Raw genomic sequence first — 22,216 nt, forward strand, 5'->3', positions numbered from 1 at the left:
CTTCTCATTATCTGTAGTCAAAAAGAATGATTTTGTTTATTTCTGCTGCTCTAAGTTATTGTACTGGATTGTTGTGCAGGGAGAGGATGCTTCCCTGGTAACAGTATTTCAAACTTCTGGGTTAGCAATTTAAACTAAAACATCTGTTTGATGACTCTTTGACAAGCAATTTATCTCCAGAAGCATCAGTATAGAGATATCAGTATAGAGATACTATAAACTCTTCCTTGATATGATCATTAATTCCCTAGTTGGGACTGTTTCCAAGACTTGGGAATATTAAGAGTAAGTTCTATACAGATTAAACATTATTGCAGCAGAATTTTGAACAAAAGCAAAAATTACCCTGATAACAATCTGCTTGAGGCAATGTCATGGTATTATTTCATAGTCTTTCTCATCTTATTAACTATCAATACTTTTATGAAAGGCAAACAGCTATGACTGTTTTAAGTTTGATGTTATGATTTAAGATTTTGGGAGAGCTTTTCCACAGACTTTTTGCATTCCATCAAGCAACTCAGTTTCTCAGTGTTTTAGATCTCCATTTTGTAGCTAGAAATTATAGTAACTCAATTCCTTGTACAGTGTTGAGAGGTCATCCATTACATGTTGTGCAATGTTCAGAAACCACGGTCACAGCACACATAAATGCCTATGACAAAATGGCCAGAAAGCAATGTCTACAAATTGTGTTACTTGAAAACTGGGTTACAAAATTAAGCTTCTAGAAAGTCAATACTGCTGTGCAAGAAAGGACTCCCAGTTGTGATACACTACATAAGCAAAGTTCAGAGTACAAAAAGAACAAAGAAAATAAGTCATTCTCAAAGGTGACTTAATTCACTGAAAACTATCTGGTTTATCACTTGTGACTCTAAAAGGCTCCTGAAGGCTTCAGAAAGAAAACGTGACACAATGACAAAAATACAATACGACACACAGGGTTGGAGAATATGTTCTTTTCGGTACTGTGTTTCATAAGGCACTTCACAGGTCAGTTTTTCTGATAAAGGTTTTATACATCTGTTTATAAACAAACCATATTTTAAAAAAATGTATAAAAAGTATGAGGAACTGAGAAAAAAGGGTTCTTCAGGATCATCTCAACATCCACCAGCATATAGGAGAACAGCACAGCCAAAATTATCTTAAGAAAGGCTCATTTCCGCTCTCAAGTGTGCTTGCTGGTTAAAGAAGTCCATAACCTACTGTCTCTGCTCCCTTCTACACAGTGGAAAATCTATGTACATACTAGAAAGGTCTGTGTGATTGTGTGGTTGGTTTTGTTTGTTTTGTTTGCTTATGTTTGGCCCCATGTAATAATTGGTTCAACCTGAAAGAAAAATTTAGTTTCCACTGAGTATCTACTAGGAGAGAAAGAAAGAGATTGTGTCTATGTGACTATATCATAGCGTAGCCGGTAGATTCACAGGTCTATTTAGTGAAAATAAAAAAGTGGCAAAGAACTTCAGCCCCTGATCCAATAAATGTTTATGCGTAAGAGTCTGTGTCAACATGAGAGATTTTATCAAATCACATTCTTGGCTAAAAAGTACTCTTGGAATCTGATTAACGTGGGCTTAAATCCTCTTAAGTAGAATACACAAATCTCCCAAATCCCATCTGAATACTTTAAACATCAGCCTGAAGGGTGACTAGTATGTCTTCCTGGATGATTTTGTGAAGATTGCATATTTTTTTTCCATCTGAAACTATGCATTGGTAGCTGCAGACTGGTTTCTGGGGAGTGGGGGGAGAGGCTAGAATACCTAAATTAGGGTGCAGTTCCTACATTCCCTTGGAAGGACTATTGGTCCCTGTTCAACCCAAGTAAACAAGTCAACTTGTTTTTTGAACACTTTCTCATCTGTTTTGGCAACATAATTTTTCCCACAAGATTTTAAGATTATTTTTCAATTACAGCCCTAGTAATAGATTGTAGTAACTGGGGAATAAAGAATTAAAGTCCTCATCCCTACAGCTTGTACATTTTGGCATCTGCATACGTGAATTAATTTTCAGAAGCATCGATCCTCCACAGCTCTAATTACCTTCAGCACCTTAGAAAATAGCATTCATGACACATTAAAAACCTGTAGGTAAAAATATTGATTTTGCCTCACATTAAACTTTCAGACAGTCATAAAGTACTAGTAAGTGAATGGCAGATAACACTGTAGATCTGGAGGCTTTGTAAATGAAAATTTTATCTGAAGAATAAAAAAAAATTGAACATAAACACATACATTTGCAGAATTAGTAACCCTAATAATTGTGGAGTTTTTTTGTGTGTGAAGTAAGAGAGTTGTACAAATCTGTTGTACAGTCTACTGGCAGGAAGACACTACAGTAATGTAAGTTAAAATCCTATGATTAGTTTAAACAGTTATCTATAAACTGAATAAATCTCAACATGATAGGAAGGTAAAGGAAAATGAAGATTTTCCATCTTCCAAATGGAATCATGATATTTACAAATCAACTGCTGTGCTATCAAGTAGCGATATATAAATTATATAATCATTAGAAGACAGTGTGCTACCAGAAAATAACAGTTCACAATTACAAGCATTGCAAATTTTCACTTCCCCCCCCTTACGTAAAATAACAGTCAGTAAATGTTTAAGGAAAATCACTGTGCTATGGTTGCATCATTTACGTATTTCACTGCTGCTTACCTTCATGTGGTAAAACTAAATGACAGCATTCAGTAATCACTTAAGATCTAACAGACTTGATCAGAGCCTTTTAAATGATAAGTTTTAGGTTTAGACTTGCCAACCAATAATCTGTTACTCTTCACAGAATCTGGAAAGTGGGAATTACTTATACAACATATTCCCCTTTACTGCCTTCAAGAAGTACCTCTCGTTTCATTTCAAATCAAACTAATGAAGTACATTGGACTGAGATGGAACTCTCCAATTTTTCACATTTTCTGCTCAGTTTTAAGCCCTTTCTGGTACAAAAGAAGGATATTGACTATTAGCTTCTACCTTCACTGAACCAGCACGCAGTCTGGAAGATCTAAACACCAACCTTTCTTTGAACCTTATTAACTTGTTTTCCCACTTCACTTACTGTGTCTGCCCCGAAGCATTTGACACTAACGCCATGTGAAAACTTCTACTCTTTAGCCATTAGTAAAATGGACTTAAATCCCAAAGTTGTAAAAAAACACCTAGTCAGTGAATATTTTGTATCTGTCAAGTTAAAAAGCGACTTTGATTATTCAAGTGATTTTAAATAAGACATTTTAAATCTTAATAAGAAGTTAATATATTTCATTTTTTCTGATTTGTTTCTGTTACTTTATAAGTAAGGCTACATACCAAAATCCACGAGCTTGACTCCTCCTTCAGTGGTCAAAAGGATATTATTTCCCTTAATATCACGGTGGATAGTTTTGTTTTCATGCAAATGCTGAAGTCCCTGTAAGATGAGACGTAAACATGATTTTTTACAAATTTTTACAGCTCTGTGCTTTGTATTGCATTTGCAGAAACAGAAAAATCAGACAAGTATGAAAACCAAAAAAATGTATTTTTTTAATCAAAAAACAGAGATGCCATTCTTTCTGGGAAGATGCTTTGCACACTATGAGGAATTTATACCTCTTAATTGGTTGACATTATGTCAAAAAGAAACTTGAAGATAATAGAAGAAAAAAAGCACTATAAGTCTATGCTATATATTACACCTTTAGAACTCAAAAAAAAACAAAACAAAAAACAAACTGCTAAAACCTGTGAATGAATCCACGTGGAAAGTCAAATTCCAGTTAAAGACAATGAGAAAGGAAGATACTTGATTTTGATTAGCTAAATTTTTTGAGCATTTGAATTCACTAGATCTGATGACCATTTTGCTATAAAGAGAACTTGGAACCTGACATAAGAATTTGAATGGTATTTTGGGTGTACTTTTGCAATTTCTCAAAATAAAATAAATTTTGATGCAGAACTATATTTACTGAAGAAATAAATCAATATTCAGAAATCAATTTCCATTCCCTTAGTAATGAAACAAACAGATGATTTGTTCTTTACCTTGCTTGTTCAAAAAGAATTACACATTTTGATTTCATTACACGCTACCTTAATATGCCGTATTAGACAAGAAATGATCTTCATTCATTCAAAAAAAAAACATTTAATAAATATTGACTGTCCTTTCACTGAGAGCTTATCTTACCATCAGAGCTTCGTGTAAGATGTAAGCAATTATAAGTTCATTCATTCTTTCACCTCTCTTCAGAAATCCTTTCACAAGATCAGTCACAGATCCACCATTGCACAGCTGCAAAAGATTATGGGAACATAAAAAGAAATTAAGAAGTGTTGGAGCAGCCACTTGGTTTTAGTTTACAGTAGTTTTTGTATTTGTACCTAAAGCTCCTTATTTGCAAACCACAAATTTGTTCATGTCTACTATTTATAGCAACAACAAAATCAGCAACTTGTGCTATTTTTCCCCACTACTTTCTGCACTTAATTTTTCTTGCCCAAATGCAGTCTATTTCTTTGTTTTCCTATATAAATGATTGCCTGTCACTGAAATGGAATTAGCTTATAGAGTAATAAATTTGCTGTGAAAGCATGTTCTGTGGGGCACACTAATTGCTTCTTGTATTCATCATGTGGAACTCATCAGCTACGTGGATTATTACAGCATCAATTCTCAGGTATGAAAGCTAAATACAATCTGAAATGGACTTCAGCCATCAGAGGGCAGGTGGCACAGACACTCCCCTGATAGAAAAGTCTCAGAAGCAAAACTTGCCTGTGCCAAGTGGCACAACTTATAGTGTAGAAAAATGTTATATGCATGGGCCAGGCTTCATGGAATACAATGGAAGTGTGATAGAAAGCTCATTTTTCACTGAAACATGGATGTAAGACAAATCATAGCCCCTGCAGCATCAGCTCTGTCAGTTCCAGATGAAGGGAGCCACAACCTACTGTTGGCAGTCCTTTTTTTTTTTTTGTTTTTTTGCCTGAGTCCTGTTCGACTCCAGGCCTTGTTCTCTAAAATGATTATCAAGCACACATTATTAGCAAATCAGATTATGTTGCAACATTTCATATGTTCATTTTTACCTCTCAACAGTTTTCAGTAGGAACAAGCAACAATGTAACTTGTCTTAGTCTGTAGCAATTAAGTACCTGCATAGATGAAATCAGTATTTAAACCCTTATCTGTAAAGATACTTACTCTGCATCCCCCTACCATACTCACTGACTGAAGAACCATTACCCTTCACGTGAGTAGCTGCTTGCAATAAAATAGTGAAACAAACTATGTTTTACACTGCATTATCTGTATTTGCAATGTATTATTCTGGTAGGTTTTATATGAAAATTAACATCTACATAAGACATAATACCAAAGCAGTACAACAGTGACTCCTTTTGAGTGCAAGTGCAGCCGTCTATTCAAGTTGATGGCACAGTATATCAATAAAACCTTTCAACTGCAGAACACAAACATCAGGTACTTTCAAGATTTTTTTAATCTGTTCTTCTATATCTCTACATATTTCCTGTGTAGCAACTACAAAAACCAACCAACCAAAAACAAACAAAGCAAACCAAAACAACGTAAAAAAAACCCCAACCCTTGCACTTTGCAGCAACAAGCATGGTACAGCCCTTTGCACATAAACATAAGGATAATTTCCTGGCTGCTGTAGGAACCCCTGGGTTGTACTGAATTAAAACAGCATGAACACCTACACAAACACCACTCATACATAAGTCTGGCTGCAAAGAGGTTTCCCTTGCCAGGTCGGTGAACATTCTGGTCTGGTAGTTGTCGAGCTGTATGGCAGTAATCTTGGTACTCACTTAATCTCACTACTAACTTTACTGTGACAATAAACATGTTTAGAGAAGAGAAAAACTCAGACGCTTAAATGATGAGATTAAGTGCTTTGTGGGATCAGGGTCAGATTCCCAAACTGGATTGAATTTACTGTCTTTAGCCATTCTGGTACTTTTCACTATCTAGCATGCAAATTTTGCTTCATATGGATAGATCTTCTGTTTTTGTTACAGAACTTGCTATCTGAGAGCGCTTCTGCTCAAGGTAAAGAAAACTAACCAAGGAAGGCATATATCCTCTCTGTATGTGAGAGAAGGAAAAAATACCTCAGAACTAACCTTCTCTGGTACTTAGGCAGTAAATAACACTGAATTTAATTGCCTGGGAAAGCCATGTTTATTTTTACTTTCTTAAACATGTTGCTTTAACTAATTTTTCTATTTCTCCTGTAAGCTATAAGTACCTGTTATAACTATCCATTTTATCAGATAAAAATGATATAAAATTCCAGGTGAATTAAGATACTAAAACTAGTAATTATGGGTCATAGCAAAATTGAAACTTGGTATGTAAAAGCTCACTTGAGAAGGCCTTGAACAGAAAAACGAAAGTCACCCACATCGCAGTGGGCGATCCCATCTGCAATGATTTGGAGGCAGAGCAGCATTTAGGCAGAGGTCAGCTCAGGATCTCACAGACACAGGTTCTTGCATGTACAAGGCAAATTTGCTTTTACTACCTCTTTCTCAGAAAGCTGTAGTTTACCTAAATCAGACAATTTGTATTTTTCTGACCACTACAGTAGGAGGGTGAGGGAAAAAAAAACAAAACAACCCAGAAGATAGAATGGAAACAGCTGAAAGGAAGAAAAGGGATTATGAAAATACAAACCACAATTAGAAAACAAGATTAGGGCCTACACCGTATCTGTATGCTCCAAGATGCGTGGGGTGGGGAGAGAGGGGATGATGACGACAAAGATGACACAGGTTGGCATTAACCCTGTTCTATTTTTCTACAGGCCAAACAAATCCAGGTAAAACATTGCCGCCCATCTCATTTATTGTTTCTACTGCCTATTTTTGCACGCAAAGGTGCCAGGTGTTGCTGCAGCCATACGTGTAACTACATATACATACGTACATGTAAAGGTCAAACAGCAATTCTTTTTCCAACTAAGGCTATCAAATTGCATGTGCTTTCAACACAAGCTTATCACAAACACAGCAGAAAGTCCCTCTCAGAAAAAGCCAGGTTCCATTCTTCTATTTCAAAGCAGAGGCTACAGAAAGATACTGCTTAATACATTTCTGGACCCTTGGAGATGTTGAGCAAGAACTGGACAATAGCATAAAAACTTAAAATAGAAAAATAATAATAATTAAAAAAGAAAATGTGATTTAGATCATGTAATCCTTCAATACGATTATGGGATAAATATTATTTATTAGTACGGCCAAACTGGAAGTTTTCTGGGCTGCTAAGAATAATACAGCTTTAAATTATGAACTCTGCAGTTTCTTAGTAGCACACTGTGTGCAGCAAAACCCGTGCAAACTCCTACCAAGGCTGCTGTGATTGAATTTAGCCAACTGCAATGCTTGTACAACAAGGAATCACAAAGGCAACAGAAATATGTTTTTCAAATGTTCTTTCTTCTTTGCTGTGAAGCGTCTAGAGGATAGAGGTGTTGGTAGCTATTGTACAAATACGCAGTCAAATAGTTCCTGTCATGATTCCACATCATTTGTTAAAATCTCTTCCAAATACCCTGATGGAGAGTGCTATAAGCATAAACAAGAAATGCACAAGAAATGAACTCAGGTCACAGATATGCAGAGAAGCTAAGTGCCTACCTGAGGTGTGCAACAGGGCTGCTTTTAAAGGTAATGACCAAACTGATACAAGTGAGACATGGGCTCTTCTGGGAGAACAGAGTAATAATTCTATTTATCTCTCCCACACATTCTCCCTTGAAAGCACAGATATTTATTTTGGTTTGTATCAGTTTTATAAAACCTACTTTAAGCATCCAGTAATCCCCGGAGGAGAACTGGATACAGAAGTACTGGTGGCATTTGTTAGCTCTCAAGTAGTTGAAAATGTAAGTTGAATTGACTTTTTCAGTTCAGTGCTCGAATACCAGAAATACTCTGGTACTTGAAACGCTTGCAAGAAAAAAGTCAAGTGGGTCCTTCAGTTTGATCTGTTTTCAGGAAGTCTCCAAAGGTTACATTTTCCCAATAAAAGGTAGAAAAAAATACTTTCCTTTTTAATATTTGAATAAAATTAGTTTAAAGAGACAGACTTTCAAAGTGAGAAATGGCAAGAGAAAACACTAGTGATCCTCCAGCAGGCAAGCTATTTAGAAACGTCATCTTGATAAATTTGTACATGAGTAATTTCCATCCATTTAAAGTTAGTCACTTCTTCTATTGTTTCCTTTTGACACACAGGTATTTTCAGTAACTGGTACTATTCTCAGGGCCTGCTCTGATAGAACGCTAATATTATCAGCATACGAAAGCAACTAAAGAGGGGTAAAATGAAATCTTTGGGCTACCCTAAAAGGGGTGGAGAAGACAGAGACAGATGATTCCTAGAGGTACGCAGCAAAAGGATGAGAGGCAACAGTCACCAGATGCAAGATGGTGGATTCCTGCTGGACACAAAGAAAGTATTTCTGCCACTGAGAGTGGTTAAGCTTTGGAAGACATTGCTAAGCAAGCCTATACTATCTAGGTCCTTGGAGATAATCAAAACATGAATGGAAAAGACCTTGTGCAAACTTGTAACATTAATCATCTTTGAGGAGGGAGGTGGGCCCAATAATCTCCAAAGGTCCCTTTGAAGCTGTATTTTTTTCTGGCTAATAATATTTGGATTTAAAAATACTCAGTCCTTAATTTGAACATTTGGACACCAGGGAAAAGGATTGAGGAATTTTTGCACAGTGAAACCAGAAGGAAGAACTTGAAAGGAGGTTTGATCCATCTGAAAATGCCCTTGTGACTTCCACAGGGGTTCTGAAGGGCTCCTCCCTTACAATTTCCTGGCAGGCAAGAGACAGACTCATCCTGGGATAACACACAGTCCTCCACCCACGCATCTGACACAGCCTTGTGCTGCTGTATTTGAGCTATTAGTATGCAAAGCTATCTTCTGCAATAGATTTATAAAATAGCATGATTCTAAGACACGTCAGTTGAAATTGCCATCACATCACAGTCATGCAGATGCTCTTTAAAGATCTTACTCACTCTTCATCTGACTCAGCTGATGCATTTCTGTGTTCAGCTCTTCTTGATTCTGAAGCCCATTGAATAATGATTCAGCAGCAGCATCACATTTAAGAGAACTATTAGTCGCACTTTTGTATGGCCTGTTACAGCCTTCAATCACCCAACTGCTCCTGATGTATGCATCTTTGCTAAGCTGTCAGGTGACATCTGCTTGCATCCTGCAGTTGTGAAGGCACTTTCACCTTACTTCAGTAACTTGAACGACTACTACTACTTCCCTTATCTTCACAGGCTGCACAGACATCATGTAACAAATCGCATCTGCACAGCTTAAGCCACGCACAGATCATATTGTGAAAAAGTAGCACTGTGGGAGGAAGGGGGACTCCAAGAAACAGTGTAGATGACTGCATTTGCACCGAGTGGGGATCCAGCATCTTTGGGTGGTCTTTGGCAGATATTTGTTTAACCTACTCCCAAAAATCTCCCAGTGAAGCTTAAGTAGCATGTGTCACAAGCCCTACAGTGAGAACATTTTTTCTACTATCCAAGCTCAATATTCTTTGCTGCCAGCAAAACTGCTTTGTTTTTACCCTTCCCTCCAGTCTTCATTGAAGATAAAAGATCATTACTTTCTATTTAACAACATCTCTGACTACTGTCACAACATGCCATTTTTCTCTTTTGTGGGCTGAAAACATTAGCTGCTGTAACCTTCTGAAATGACCTGTTTCGTAAACCTAGGCTGCCTGCAATTTGCTACTGCAGTCTGCATGTGTCTACTGCATTTTATCCTGCGATTCCAAAAAGTTCCTCAGTATGTCACACTACATGACATTATTCTCCAGTGTGACTTGTAACTCATCTAGGTGTCCAGTTTGAACTTTTAATGTGAGCTGTGCTTCATCACCTACAACATTAATGAGCAGAAACGGCCAACAGCAGATGCCCAGTAGTGGTTCTGCCAGTCCAAAAGTGAAGTACTTACCACTGTTCTTGGAGTTCAGTTTTATGAAAATATGGTTATCTGCTTTTCTGTTTATGTGAAGTTTCAGTAATTTCCACATTTTCCTCACAGGGATGTCACATGGAATCACATAAACTCTTACAAAAGACATAATGACATCTACTGCTTTACCCCTCAAACACCGGTTATTTTGTTAGAGATTTTATTAATGTGAATTGTGGCCCAATCCAAGTTGGCCACCTTTATTATGCTACTGGGTTCTAGGTATTTCAACACTGTTTTCTACTGTTCAGTTCTGGAATCATTTTAGGTACCAACATTAAGACAACTGTTCAGTATTTCCTTAGACCAGTATTTTCTTCACTGTGTAAACACATTGAATATTCTTCTAATCCATTTCTCTCTCCTCTTAGTACAGTCTTGTCCTTGCCATGCCACATCAATCTTTCTAAGCTTACAGTTAAATGCTTGTACCTCAGTTGTGCATTTTTGTTTCTCTTTTAGGAAGGCTTTCTGAAAGGTTAAAAGAAATAAATACTGATGAATTCTTACTGCTCTCCTATCGTGCTTCTATTTTCCATCCATATCAGCTAATTTGCTATTGTTTATTCAATGTTTTTTTTTAGTAACTGCCAACTATCCCACTTCACTTTGCACGCTATTTTTCTAAGCACAGCTACCTACCTACTAGCTCCCCAAGCTTGGTGAAGCAGCCTTTTCAAAAGCCTGCTATCCTTACTGCGCTGTTCCACCAACCTTTCTTTCCTCACAAAAGCGAACACAATTATTTTAGAGTTTTTTTTCACTTAAATTTCTTTCATCCACTTTTCTAAATAGAACTTCTCTATCAGAGCAGATTCAACCTGATGCAACTGTTTCCTGTATTCCTTTCTTTGCCTTCCGTCTCCAAGAACTTGACGGACTGCATGTCTCAACACTGGCTGACACACAGTTGTGACCGGAATTCCCATTCTCTTACGTAGCTCTATAAATGTCTGCAGCCAAAATGCTCATTCCACCGGCAGCATATAAAGCCAATTACAAGTAATTACATAAGTCTAAACAAGAACCCTTCTCTAAATCAGTTTCTTCTATGGGCCAAGTGGCTTAGCATGCTGCTCCTTTCTGTAGAGCATATTCTTAACTTCACATCAAATGAAGGAAAGATATGTGCTGTGGCCTTTATTGTTTTTCTAATAATATTACAAGATAACCCATAATCAAAACAAACCATAACAACACCCTAGGCTTTTATGTAACATTGATTGCTTTCAATTTAGCGTGAATGAAATGTATCACTGAAGCAGACATCTTTCCTGAGTTGTTATTTAGCTTCAGTGATCACAGACCACACGGTATATGTAATGTTGCTCTTTTACATCATCTAGCACCTTCAGGGCTGTTAGTCACTGCCTCGTGGGTGCTTGTTGTTTCTGACTTTCTTAGGCTTGACTTTTAGCCTAGAGGAAAAGTTTGCCAATTCCATCTCATGCAATGATGGTCTTCAGAGTCTGTCCTTTTTCTCAGTCAGAACACAGAATTATAGAATGGCTTGGGTTGGAAAGGACCTTCATCTAGGCAATGGTCAGTAGAGAGTCTGGGACTTTTTGAACAAATGCAAGAGGCAGTTACCAAGATGGAATATTGTGCTACAAAAGCCTTAGCAAAAATCATCATTTTATTGCTATTTATTTTATTGCACAAGAAGCAGTGGTAAAAATAATATTCAGGATGCAAAAAAACCCATTTGGGTAGGAAGAAAAAGTAGGTCCTAAGTTGGAAATCAGTAACATCAACATAACTGTTTCTACTGACTGCTACAAACTTAATTAAGGCTCTGAAAAACAAAGCCTAGTAACCAGACAGGTTTTTGCACCTCACAGTTTCTATTGCCTGCTCAGAAGTACACTGCTTTTGTTCAGTCTTTACCCGTTAGAGAATGTTTCAAAGCATCTTCCTCTTTTGTAGCTTCATTTCTGCACAATTCAGGATTTGGACAGTAATTCCAAGTACTATCATGTCCACACTACACAATTAATTTCATGACTGCGTTCCTAGATGAAGACAATAATTTAGTATAATCCACTGTAATTTAAATGACTGCAATAAAAATCATCCCTATTGAGTTTGACAGTAAGGTTGGGGAAGCATAGATCAAAGCAATTGGCCTTGTCTCCAGGCTTTTCACAAAAGGAGCTAAGCTGAAACATCCCTCCTAAAGGCAATTCCTCTCCACTCAGCAGAGTGCAGGACAGGTCAGCTTAACTGCTCTCTGGAGGTGCCTGCCTCCCTCCAGTGACTGCAGAAGGAGCTATGGTGACTCAGTAACTGTGATGGGACCCTAAAGGAACAAGAATATTAAGCAGAACATACCAACACACAGAGAATTTTGTAAGAAACAAAAGGACTCTGAAATCAGAACTTTTTTTCAAGGCAGGTCTTTGCTTCCATGGTTTGGCTTCAGCTAAGTCAGCATTTTTCTGAGCTGCGACTGACATCCTTTTCAGAGCCCACAGCAACATTGTTTTCAGCAGCACTGAAACTGACTGTCTGCTTCCATCACGTCCCAGCTCCTGGCTCACAGCTGTAGTGTTCTTCTCCCAAATTCTGCGGCCCCCAGCCCTTCTCTGCCTGACAAAGACACAGAGCAAAGCTCCCTCCCTGCAGACAAGTCCACTTGTTCTCGTCACAAACTTTATAAAAGGACCCAATGAACTGAGAACAGAAACAGCAAAATGATACTATCATACTTGAGTTTAAGCCACAGATGTCTAACAAAAAAAAAAAAAGACCTCACTCCAGTAAGTCTTATAATGATTGATGTTAACTGCAATCAAAGCTTAGGGAAGCAAGGAAGCTTCGTAATCTGAAATTTAACCAATAGGTACACAAATTTATTTTGGATTTTCATAAAATAATCTCAAAAATAAGATGCATAAAATGAAAAGTAATGTTAAGTATTCAAACACAAGGGACTAAGTATTCATGTGCTATTTAACTACAGAGCAATACAATAAACATCTTTTTTCCCTCACAATCTGGTGACAATGTTGTTAGAGATTTATCATACTCAGCTTTTTGTGTATGCTATATTCTTCAGCAACATGGGTCACAATATATGCTTAACAGCTGCCTAAAAGATATGGACTAGGCAAACTACAATGTAAAAAAAACCTCAGTCTGCAGAAGAAAATATGAGTATTTACTAAAACTTCGATGCATCAAATGATAGTTGTAGCCACACAACTTTGATCTTGAAAAACAAGCAAAAGCCACTTTGCCATGACCGCATTTCCTTTTCCCCTCTTCCACATACTGAGAGGTATCATGAAGGGTGCCAGTGACATTAGCTGAGAAGTGAAAGAAATTATGCTAACGGAGAGAAAAACACCTCTCAGCCATCAGGATACTTATATAGCACTGAAAAGCACAGAAGGAGATGAGCAGAAATACCCACCTTGCTCTGAACTATGCTGATCTGATCCCAGCCTGCTTTGGCAGAAGCAATAGTTGACAAATCTTTTTTTTCTCTCTAGTTCTTATATCTCCATGTTTTACATCACTCAGCCTCCCACCCATTGGAGTCTCATCAAACTTAAGCCACACAACATGGAAGAAATCTCTGGATATCTCTCTACCTCTCTTTAAGCACATTGGGATAGGAAAGATACTTGAACATAACACATTGCTACCATTGTCCTTAACTATAGAAGTTCATACTTTGCATCTCACTATCTCAGCCAACATACACACTCATACCTAGACCCTATTTTGGGTAGTGGTTGCCCTTCTTCTGTAGCAAACCTCATTGCAACCTCACATTATACTGTTAGTAGATTGACTCCCCAGTTGAAAAACACCTTCCTTCCCCAGTGCAACCCTGGACCTGCTGAGTCTTACTTCTTTAGATGCATAACCATATTCTGAGTGTAGGATATCATATAGCAGAAAAGAGGATCTTTTAATTTATTTTTTTAATAAGTATACATTTCAGCGAGTTATACATGTGGTATCTAAAAGGCAACATGAGAAATTACCACACAAAGTAGGTCAGTGAAGGATCCAAAACTACTAGACACACAAGATTTGAGCATTAATTATGCTCATTTTTCTCCATCAGACACATATGTAAATCATGCTGTCACTGTTCATTTATGGAGTTGCGAGGAAATTTTATACATATTTCATGATTGCTAGGGCTCTCTCTGTGACGACAGTCAGCATTTGGAAGCATCAGAATTGCTAAACGTCTCCCTCCAAACACCAAATACAAGAGTGTGACAGCACAGAAGATTCACTCAAGGCCACAGGCATGACAACAGCTTCACTGCTCAGCTTCCTTCTTTTTAGCGAGGAGTTACTGCTAAACCTTTCCGAAGGCTCTGGAGAGTTCTTACCTTAATGAGGTCTCTTTGACCATGCCATTCCTCTCTTGAACCCTCATGCTGGCTGCCCCTTCTCAATCACATCAGATATGAGCTAGTTGCTGTTACTGTCAAGAACCATAGCAGTCCTAATACATTCTTTAGGCAGTAACAGATCTGCTCATATCCTCCCAAGGCTGGTAACCATTATTGGTTAATTGTAAGCATATCACGTTTTCTCTTCTACTTTCAAAGAGCAGCAATAACAACCAGAATGCCACATTGCTACCCTCAAGTCCTCCTTAGTAAGCTCCTGCTGCAATGCTGACAAACACGTGCAGCTGATTGAGATCACCAAGCAGTCCGTCTCAGAGGAACAGGATTCTAAACTTCTTACTGTACATTCAAAAATATTTTGATTTTTAAAAGATTTCATAACGTTGCAAACAACATATTCTAGTATGTGGAATATTATCAGTAGTAGTAAGTAGATAATAATGATAACATTACATGCTCTAAGAGGAGACCGTATAGCATTGACAATATCATTGTCAGGTTTAGTGTGTTCATATGTGGATACTAAACAGGACAGGGACACCCTTAAAATAACATGATTGCTGGACAGCATGAAGGAAACAGACTGCTGAAATTGTACAGACTCATGCTGTGCTCCATGGACTGTTAGTTTAACTCAGCAGAGTTTCGCAAATATTCTTAAATGTTCATGCATATACTAGGAGAAGCAAAACACCTAAAAAGAATGCCTGGACAGTCTTTCTTGAAGTTCATCACTATCAGATGGATTTATTTCTGTAATTTCTTGATATTTTTCATCCACCTCACCAGAAATCAGGGTTCTTTTATTCTTTTATTTCCCTGCTTCAAATGCTGAGGGAACGGAAAATGCGAATGCACTTCTTTAGAGAAACAGGCTCTGTACAAGCTATTCCACAACTTCACATGATTTCTCTGCTTTAAGATTACATTGAAACCAGAAAAGGAGAAGTTCCTAAAAAATGCTTTGATAATATAAAAAACTCTATTTTGGGGTGAGAAGTCACTTCATCCAGATTCTCCCCAATGAGATTGTTTTAAATCAAAATTCCCTTCTTTAAAATCACAAAAATCCTAGTTCCTAATTATAAAAACATACTGAGAATGGTAAAATACAACAGTTTATGACATTCACAAACTCAAATATATGTCAAATATGACAAGCATAGCTATTTAACTTTTGAAAACAAACCGAGATATTTCTTGGAGTTCTGCCTCAGCTGTGCAGGAAACAACCTACAAAATAGTTACATTGTAGTTCTTGGCTTCTTGCTTACAGAAGCAAATAAAAGCCATGCAATACCTACTATTTATTCTGTTTTTGTACTTTCAACCTTCAACCAGTGTTTCCTGGGTTGTTCTTTATAGTATATTTCAGGCAAAGGCTATGCTAACTGTTCTCCTCAACTGATCAAGGCCTGCATGCTCATCTGTAAGACGCAATATGATCTAACCACTCTGCCTCTTATCTTCGATCAGTTGATTTCCAACTATCTTAGATCTGGTCCCTTTCTAACTAACATCCAGAGCTGGAAGAAATGCATTACGGTACACTCTGCGTTAGCCGTGTCACCTTGCTGATGCCAACTGACATGAAACTGCTAGGCTGATTCATCCTAAGTATAACATTTAAGTGGTTTCTTTTCAACACAGACTCAATAAGCAAATTCTTTTGCCTGACTCTTCAGAAACACACAACAAGGCTTAAAAAAACCTGACAATAATCATCTCTTATAATAAAGAAAATATTCTTTATTGCTAACGTGACTAGAAGAGCACCCTCACAGGGGCAGATGTTCATCCCAAGCATAGGCTGTAGAGAGAAGCGCATTACTGAAATGCAAGTCAAAACTACTGATATTCATACAGATGTCTCAGCAGTCATCCTTGTAGGTGGTTTCCTTAAATATGCTGAATTGAGCAAGTTACAGAATCACAGAATCATAGGGGTTGGAAGAGACCTCCAGAGATCATCGAGTCCAACCCCCCTGCCAAAGCAGGTCCCTACACCAGGTCTCACAAGTTGGTGTCCAGGTGGGTCTTGGATATCTCCAGAGAAGGAGACTCCACAACCCCCCTGGGCAGCCTGTTCCAGTGCTCCGTCACCCTCACCGTAAAGAAGTTCTTGGGTGCATTTGTGCACAACTTCCTATGCTGCAGTTTCTGGCCTTTTCCCCTTGTCCTGTCTCCACACACTGCTGAAAATAGTCTGGCCTCACCACTCTGCCCCCCACACCTTAGATATTTATAGACCTGGATCAGGTCCCCTCTCAGTTGTCTTTTCTCAAGGCTAAACAGACCCAGTTCACTCAGCCTTTCTTCATAGGGGAGATGCTCCAGGCCCTTCACCATCTTTGTGGCCCTCCGCTGGACTCTTTCCAAGAGATCTCTGTTGTTTTTGTACTGGGGAGCCCAGAACTGGACACAGTACTCCAGATGAGGCCTCACCAGGGCAGAGTAGAGGGGGAGGATCACCTCCCTCGACCTGCTGGACACGCTCTTTTTAATGCACCCCAGCATGCCATTGGCTTTTTTGGCCACGAGGGCACACTGCTGGCTCATGGCCAACCTGTCGTCCACCAGGACGCCCAGGTCCCTCTCTGCAGAGCTCCTCTCCAGCAGCTCATCCCCCAGCCTGTATTGGTGCCTGCAATTATTCCTCCCTAGGTGTAAGACCCTACACTTGCTTTTGTTGAACCTCATCCAGTTTCTTACTGCCCAGCTCTCCAGCCTGTCCAGGTCTCGCTGAATGGCAGCACAGCCTTCAGGCGTGTCAGCCAATCCTCCCAACTCTGTATCATCAGCAAACTTGCTGAGGGTGGCCACTATCCCCTCATCAACGTCATTGATGAAGATGTTGAACAAGACCGGACCCAGCACAGACCCCTGGGGGACACCACTGGTTACAGGTCTCCAGCCAGACTCTGCACCACCAACAACGACCCTCTGCGCTCTGCCAGTCAGCCAGTTCTCAACCCACCTCACTGTCCACTCGTCTATCCCACACTTCCTCAGCTTTGTTATAAGGATGTCATGGGAGACAGTATCAAATGCCTTACTGAAATCAAGGTAGACTACATCCACTGCTCTTCCCCCATCCAGTGACAACATCATAGAAGGCTACCAGGTTGGTCAGGTTAGGTTCCTTTGTTACCAAACCCCCCACTAATTATATTAAAAGCTCTTGCTATTAGTTTTCCTTTAATTTAATTATTTATTTAAAATTCTATACCAGTCTCAAATTCAGGTTCTCATTGTGTAGTGTTTGTCGTAACACATAACCTTCTTCTTCTATTAATACTGTACTAGCATGTCCGCAACAAAAAGTGCTGTAATAAAAGATTGTTCAATCTTACTTTCCCAAGTAATCATTATGCAAGTTTTTTAACTAATTAGATACACACTGAAAGGTTAAATCAAAGTAGGAGATGGACTATATCTCTTTTTGGTACTTCGTCATATATATTTATTTACATATTGTTTTTTCTAATCGATTTTTTTTTTTAAATGAGGATTGTTCCTACTCTCCCAGAAGCTTATTTCTCACTCACTACACTGCAAGTTCAAAACAGTTTAGGAGATCATTTAAGTAATCTGCACATCAGAACAGAGACAGAGAAATACAACAAAGAAAATGAAATCCAAATGGTTAGTAGAAAATGAGAAATTTCACTTAAAATTAGAAAAAATATTTTCTATTAAGATGCTTACTATTAGGCATTTATTAAGCAAGGAGGTTAGGACAAAATATTGTGTTTACCCAGAATTACTCTGTAACAGATCTTTCCCATCATTTTGAAGCAACTGGTTTTATTTTCTACAGGCAGAAAACGTCAGACACCTAAAGCAACAGGTCAGGTCCTAACTGCATTTAATGGTAGTTAAATACTTCTTGACCGGTTCGATTATCCCTACTCAGAAGGCAACACCTTCAACCTGTATTGTGAACATCCACTGCCTCTCCATTGAGGTCTTTGCCTCAGTGGAGGCCTTACAGTGAGCAGCAAACAGAAGTGACAATTTTAGTTAAAACTTGAATATTCAGCTATCTTGTCCTGGAATCTGAGAGTACAGATTCAATAGGTAACAACTCAAGTAAGGATAAATTCATCTTGGAAAGCAGAGATGGAAGATGATGTGGGATACTTCACACCAAAACAGCAATAATTTCATCATAAACACATCCAAGGCCTTTTCCATTGTAACTAACATCATGATTTTATGAAAACTCAAATATTTGAGACAGATAATCTCACAAGAGTCCTTTACAGCATTGTAAACCAGTCTTTGTAGCTACCTAGCCAGTTCTGGCCTCAAAACTGAACTTTAGACATTTACCTTCACCTAGTGCAAATTCAGTTAATATCTTCTTTCCCCCCAAAAAAAAGAACAATCACAATCAAGTGATCTTCTCCCACATAACTAGTGATAGGACTAGAAAGAATGGCCTCAGTTGTGCCAGAAGAGATTCAGGTTGAATACTACGAAAAATTTCTTCTCCAAAAGCTGAAACAGGCTGCCCAGGGAGGTGAAAGAGTGACCATCCCTGGAAGTGTTCAAGAAGTATTTAGATGTTGAAATAAGGGACATGGTTTAGCGGGAAAATATTGGTGGCAGGCGGACAGTTAGACTAGATAATCTTGGTGATTCTATGATTATAAGTGCAATATCAAACAATTACAGTGAACTAAGGGGTATGCTGAAAATCACCCACTGAAGTCTTCCGGACTAATTTCATGGTGATCAATCGGACCTCCATGAAAATAACCCGTGCACAGCTGTACTACTTTATTTCCATTACATCACATCAAAAATGTTTAATCCTTGGCAGAAAGATTAGGCCAGTTATTTGAGCTTCAGAAATAGACATATAGCTCCCTAATGAAGGGCCTTTCTCTACAGTTACCTCCCGCCTGAACAGAAATAACATTCAGGAGAACATTTCATAGAAGTCTCCTATGCCTCATAAGGAATACTACTATAGATCTGTCTTGTCCCATATTATTCCATAGATATGTATAGCTGATCTCAGAGACAGGATAGAGGTTAAATGGACTTCCATACAATTAAAATGTATATGCAGCAATATGGTGTCACATTTACACACATGACTCTTGTACTAAAAACGTCAGTACAGTACAGTTGTCAGTACAGTATACAGTTCATATAAATAATGTTTAAGACGGAATTGGGAGAAAAGGAATCTGAAAACTATCTTTCCATATGGGCTTGCTGTAGATATGTAGCATGGAACATGCTTTTGAGAGCTGTGATTTTTTTACCCCCCTCTATATTTCATATACTTCAAAGCCAAATACAACCTCCCCCACACACTCCAATGGAAACAGAAGCATCTGCAAGCTAAAGATGAATTGTTGTCTTCTTGAATTTATACACATATTTTTAGGAAAAAAACATAATTTCATTTTTATAAACTTTAACACACATTGACTGAAATCCATTACACTCATGGATCTATGTAAGCAGTGACAGAAGGCGTCCAAGATTACTCCACATACCCCATACTGGCACTTACACACACGCAGCATGGCATGCAGAGATTAAAAATAAAACTTGTACTCCAGATGTAGCTTATGTCTTTCACATTATTAATAAAAATCCATGCAAAATATAAAAGTTAAAATATAAACACTTGACAGTTTCTTCACTGTTTGTTCTATACAGGCTGTTTGGTATCCATCCTTTGCAGGACAGAAGTTTCACAGATGGGGTTTCAAATGCCCAGCAGACACAAAAGTAGCCAGATTTTTCAAAGAGCTGAGATAAACAAGGAGCTGACTTCTTTTTAAAGTCAAACCTAATAGTTTGCATTGAAAATGATAAAAAATTATCTTAAAAACATTTTCTCAATCCAAGTTAGAAGAATTTGGAAAAGCTTTAGAAATTAAGCATTTTCAGAATTAGATGATGAAATATTTGGAAGGAGCTTTGTACACTTTTAACTGGCATTATATAATATGACAAATTTTTCCATTTCAACCTTGCCAAATACTGATCAAACATCAGCAAAGAGAAAGTTTTTGCAGAATAGGTTCCAGTGAACCTATGAAAACAATAATGATCAACCTCTTTGCTCCTAGATTAGTCAAAATTAAAGACTTAAAGATGGAAACACAAATTACAGGCCTTGTCATACTCTCATTCCATTTTCAACAATATTGGCAACAGATTTTCAACAATATTTGGCAACAGACTACTCACTTGCCTTATTTGTCTACTTGGGCATCTGTGTGAAGAAAAAACAACCTGTAATTCATTCCTAACATTTATTTAGGACAAAATTCATTTATAGTGGTTACTTTAATTGTTACATCATACCCTAGTCATATTTAAAGAAATAAGATTTCCACAAGATTGTAACAAATCTTATCAAATCCTATTATCATTTATAGACTTATTTTGAAGACATAACACTACCAGTATAAATACAACATACTTTATAAGAATGCTGAAACTGCGGGAGATCATTAATTCATCAACACTGACAAAACCAGTATACACTTCACATGCAACCACTCTAAGGAAAGACAACAAACAACTTTCATCTCGTTCACTGAGCTCATATTCAACATGGGAATGCTCACTTGAAGAAAACTCTTATTTTTAAAAATTATTTACCTCAAGAACAAGCCAAAGCTGGTCTCCATTTTTCACATCTTTCTTGTAGTACATGCCATAGAATTTGACTACATTGGGATGATCAGAGAGAGCTTTCAAAATGTTGTACTCAGCTTCAATTTCTTCATCAATATCCTAGTGTCACAAATGAGAAATACAAAGCAGAAAATAAATAATCATATCTGTTAAAAAAAAAGGTAAGGTTTTCAGGCTATTCAAATTGAGTTTGAAATAATGCCAAAAAAAAAAAAAGTAAGTATTCATATACCATCTGCAGGTCTACAAAGCTTGGTTGCGTTTTCTCAATACAAGTTGTGTTTTTTCCTTAGTCTTCACCTATTTCAACTAAGAAACATATGTGGCATGACAGAGGAGCCCTCAGAAGAAAAGGCAAAGAGCATTTCAAGGTGAAGCCAGTACAGTCCATAAGTGTGCAGATGCAGGCTGGCAAGTTTTCAGGAGAGCGTGCAGATGCCTTGGGCAATCACCAGTTACTCCTCCAATCTCTAGGCTACCCCCAGTCACTGGGGACTGAACAACACAAGCCATCTATGCACTGAAAGAGCTCACTGAGATACTCTCATATTGCTTTACTCATACTGAGAATATATGCAGTCTATCTGTGCCACAATTAGAGGCAAAACAGCTCAAGTCATTTTCGTCCCATATAGTTTAAAACTTGAACAAATGTTGTTAGTATACCCATTCCCAGAATTAACTTATTTTTAATACATTTTGCTATTTGCATACACACAAAGAAATAGATGACAAATTGTAGAGGGAGACTACCTGTGAACTCCACTATCCAAATGAAGGGATTTCCTATCAACAAAAAGCCAAAAACTTCTCTCAACTTCCTCACCACCACCAAATGGATGCTTTGTAGTCCTAATGAATGACAGTCCTTCTCATTTATTTCACAACAAACACACCTGTTCCTAGGACGAGTCAGCGCACTTGTTTCTTATGCAGGACTTTCCAATGCTAAATCCAAGTTCCTCACATTAGCCTTTGACTTTTTTTTTTTTTTTACTCTCAGATTGTCACCAGTATCTTCAGGAATTAGGCTATAAACTTCCATATTGGATTACAAAATTAAGTCTTCTCACAAGGAGGAGCTTTTT

The 22,216-nt window shown here is 37.9% G+C and overlaps 1 protein-coding gene across 1 annotated transcript in view; it reads right to left on the bottom strand.

Annotated features, from left to right (window-relative positions):
* Window positions 1-3,327: 3,327 nt before the first annotated feature.
* LOC109368382 (myosin-IIIa-like) overlaps window positions 3,328-22,216 on the bottom strand; it is a 20,992-nt gene continuing 2,103 nt past the window's right edge. Inside the window, exons 2-4 of the mRNA XM_031554019.1 lie at window positions 21,093-21,227; window positions 4,198-4,302; window positions 3,328-3,435 (exon numbers count right to left, since the gene is read on the bottom strand). Coding sequence (XP_031409879.1) covers window positions 3,328-3,435; window positions 4,198-4,302; window positions 21,093-21,227 — 348 coding nt within the window. The remainder of the gene's footprint in view (window positions 3,436-4,197; window positions 4,303-21,092; window positions 21,228-22,216) is intronic.

This window comes from Meleagris gallopavo, chromosome 6 (assembly GCF_000146605.3).
Source record: "Meleagris gallopavo isolate NT-WF06-2002-E0010 breed Aviagen turkey brand Nicholas breeding stock chromosome 6, Turkey_5.1, whole genome shotgun sequence".
Classification (NCBI taxonomy): Eukaryota; Metazoa; Chordata; class Aves; order Galliformes; family Phasianidae; genus Meleagris; species Meleagris gallopavo.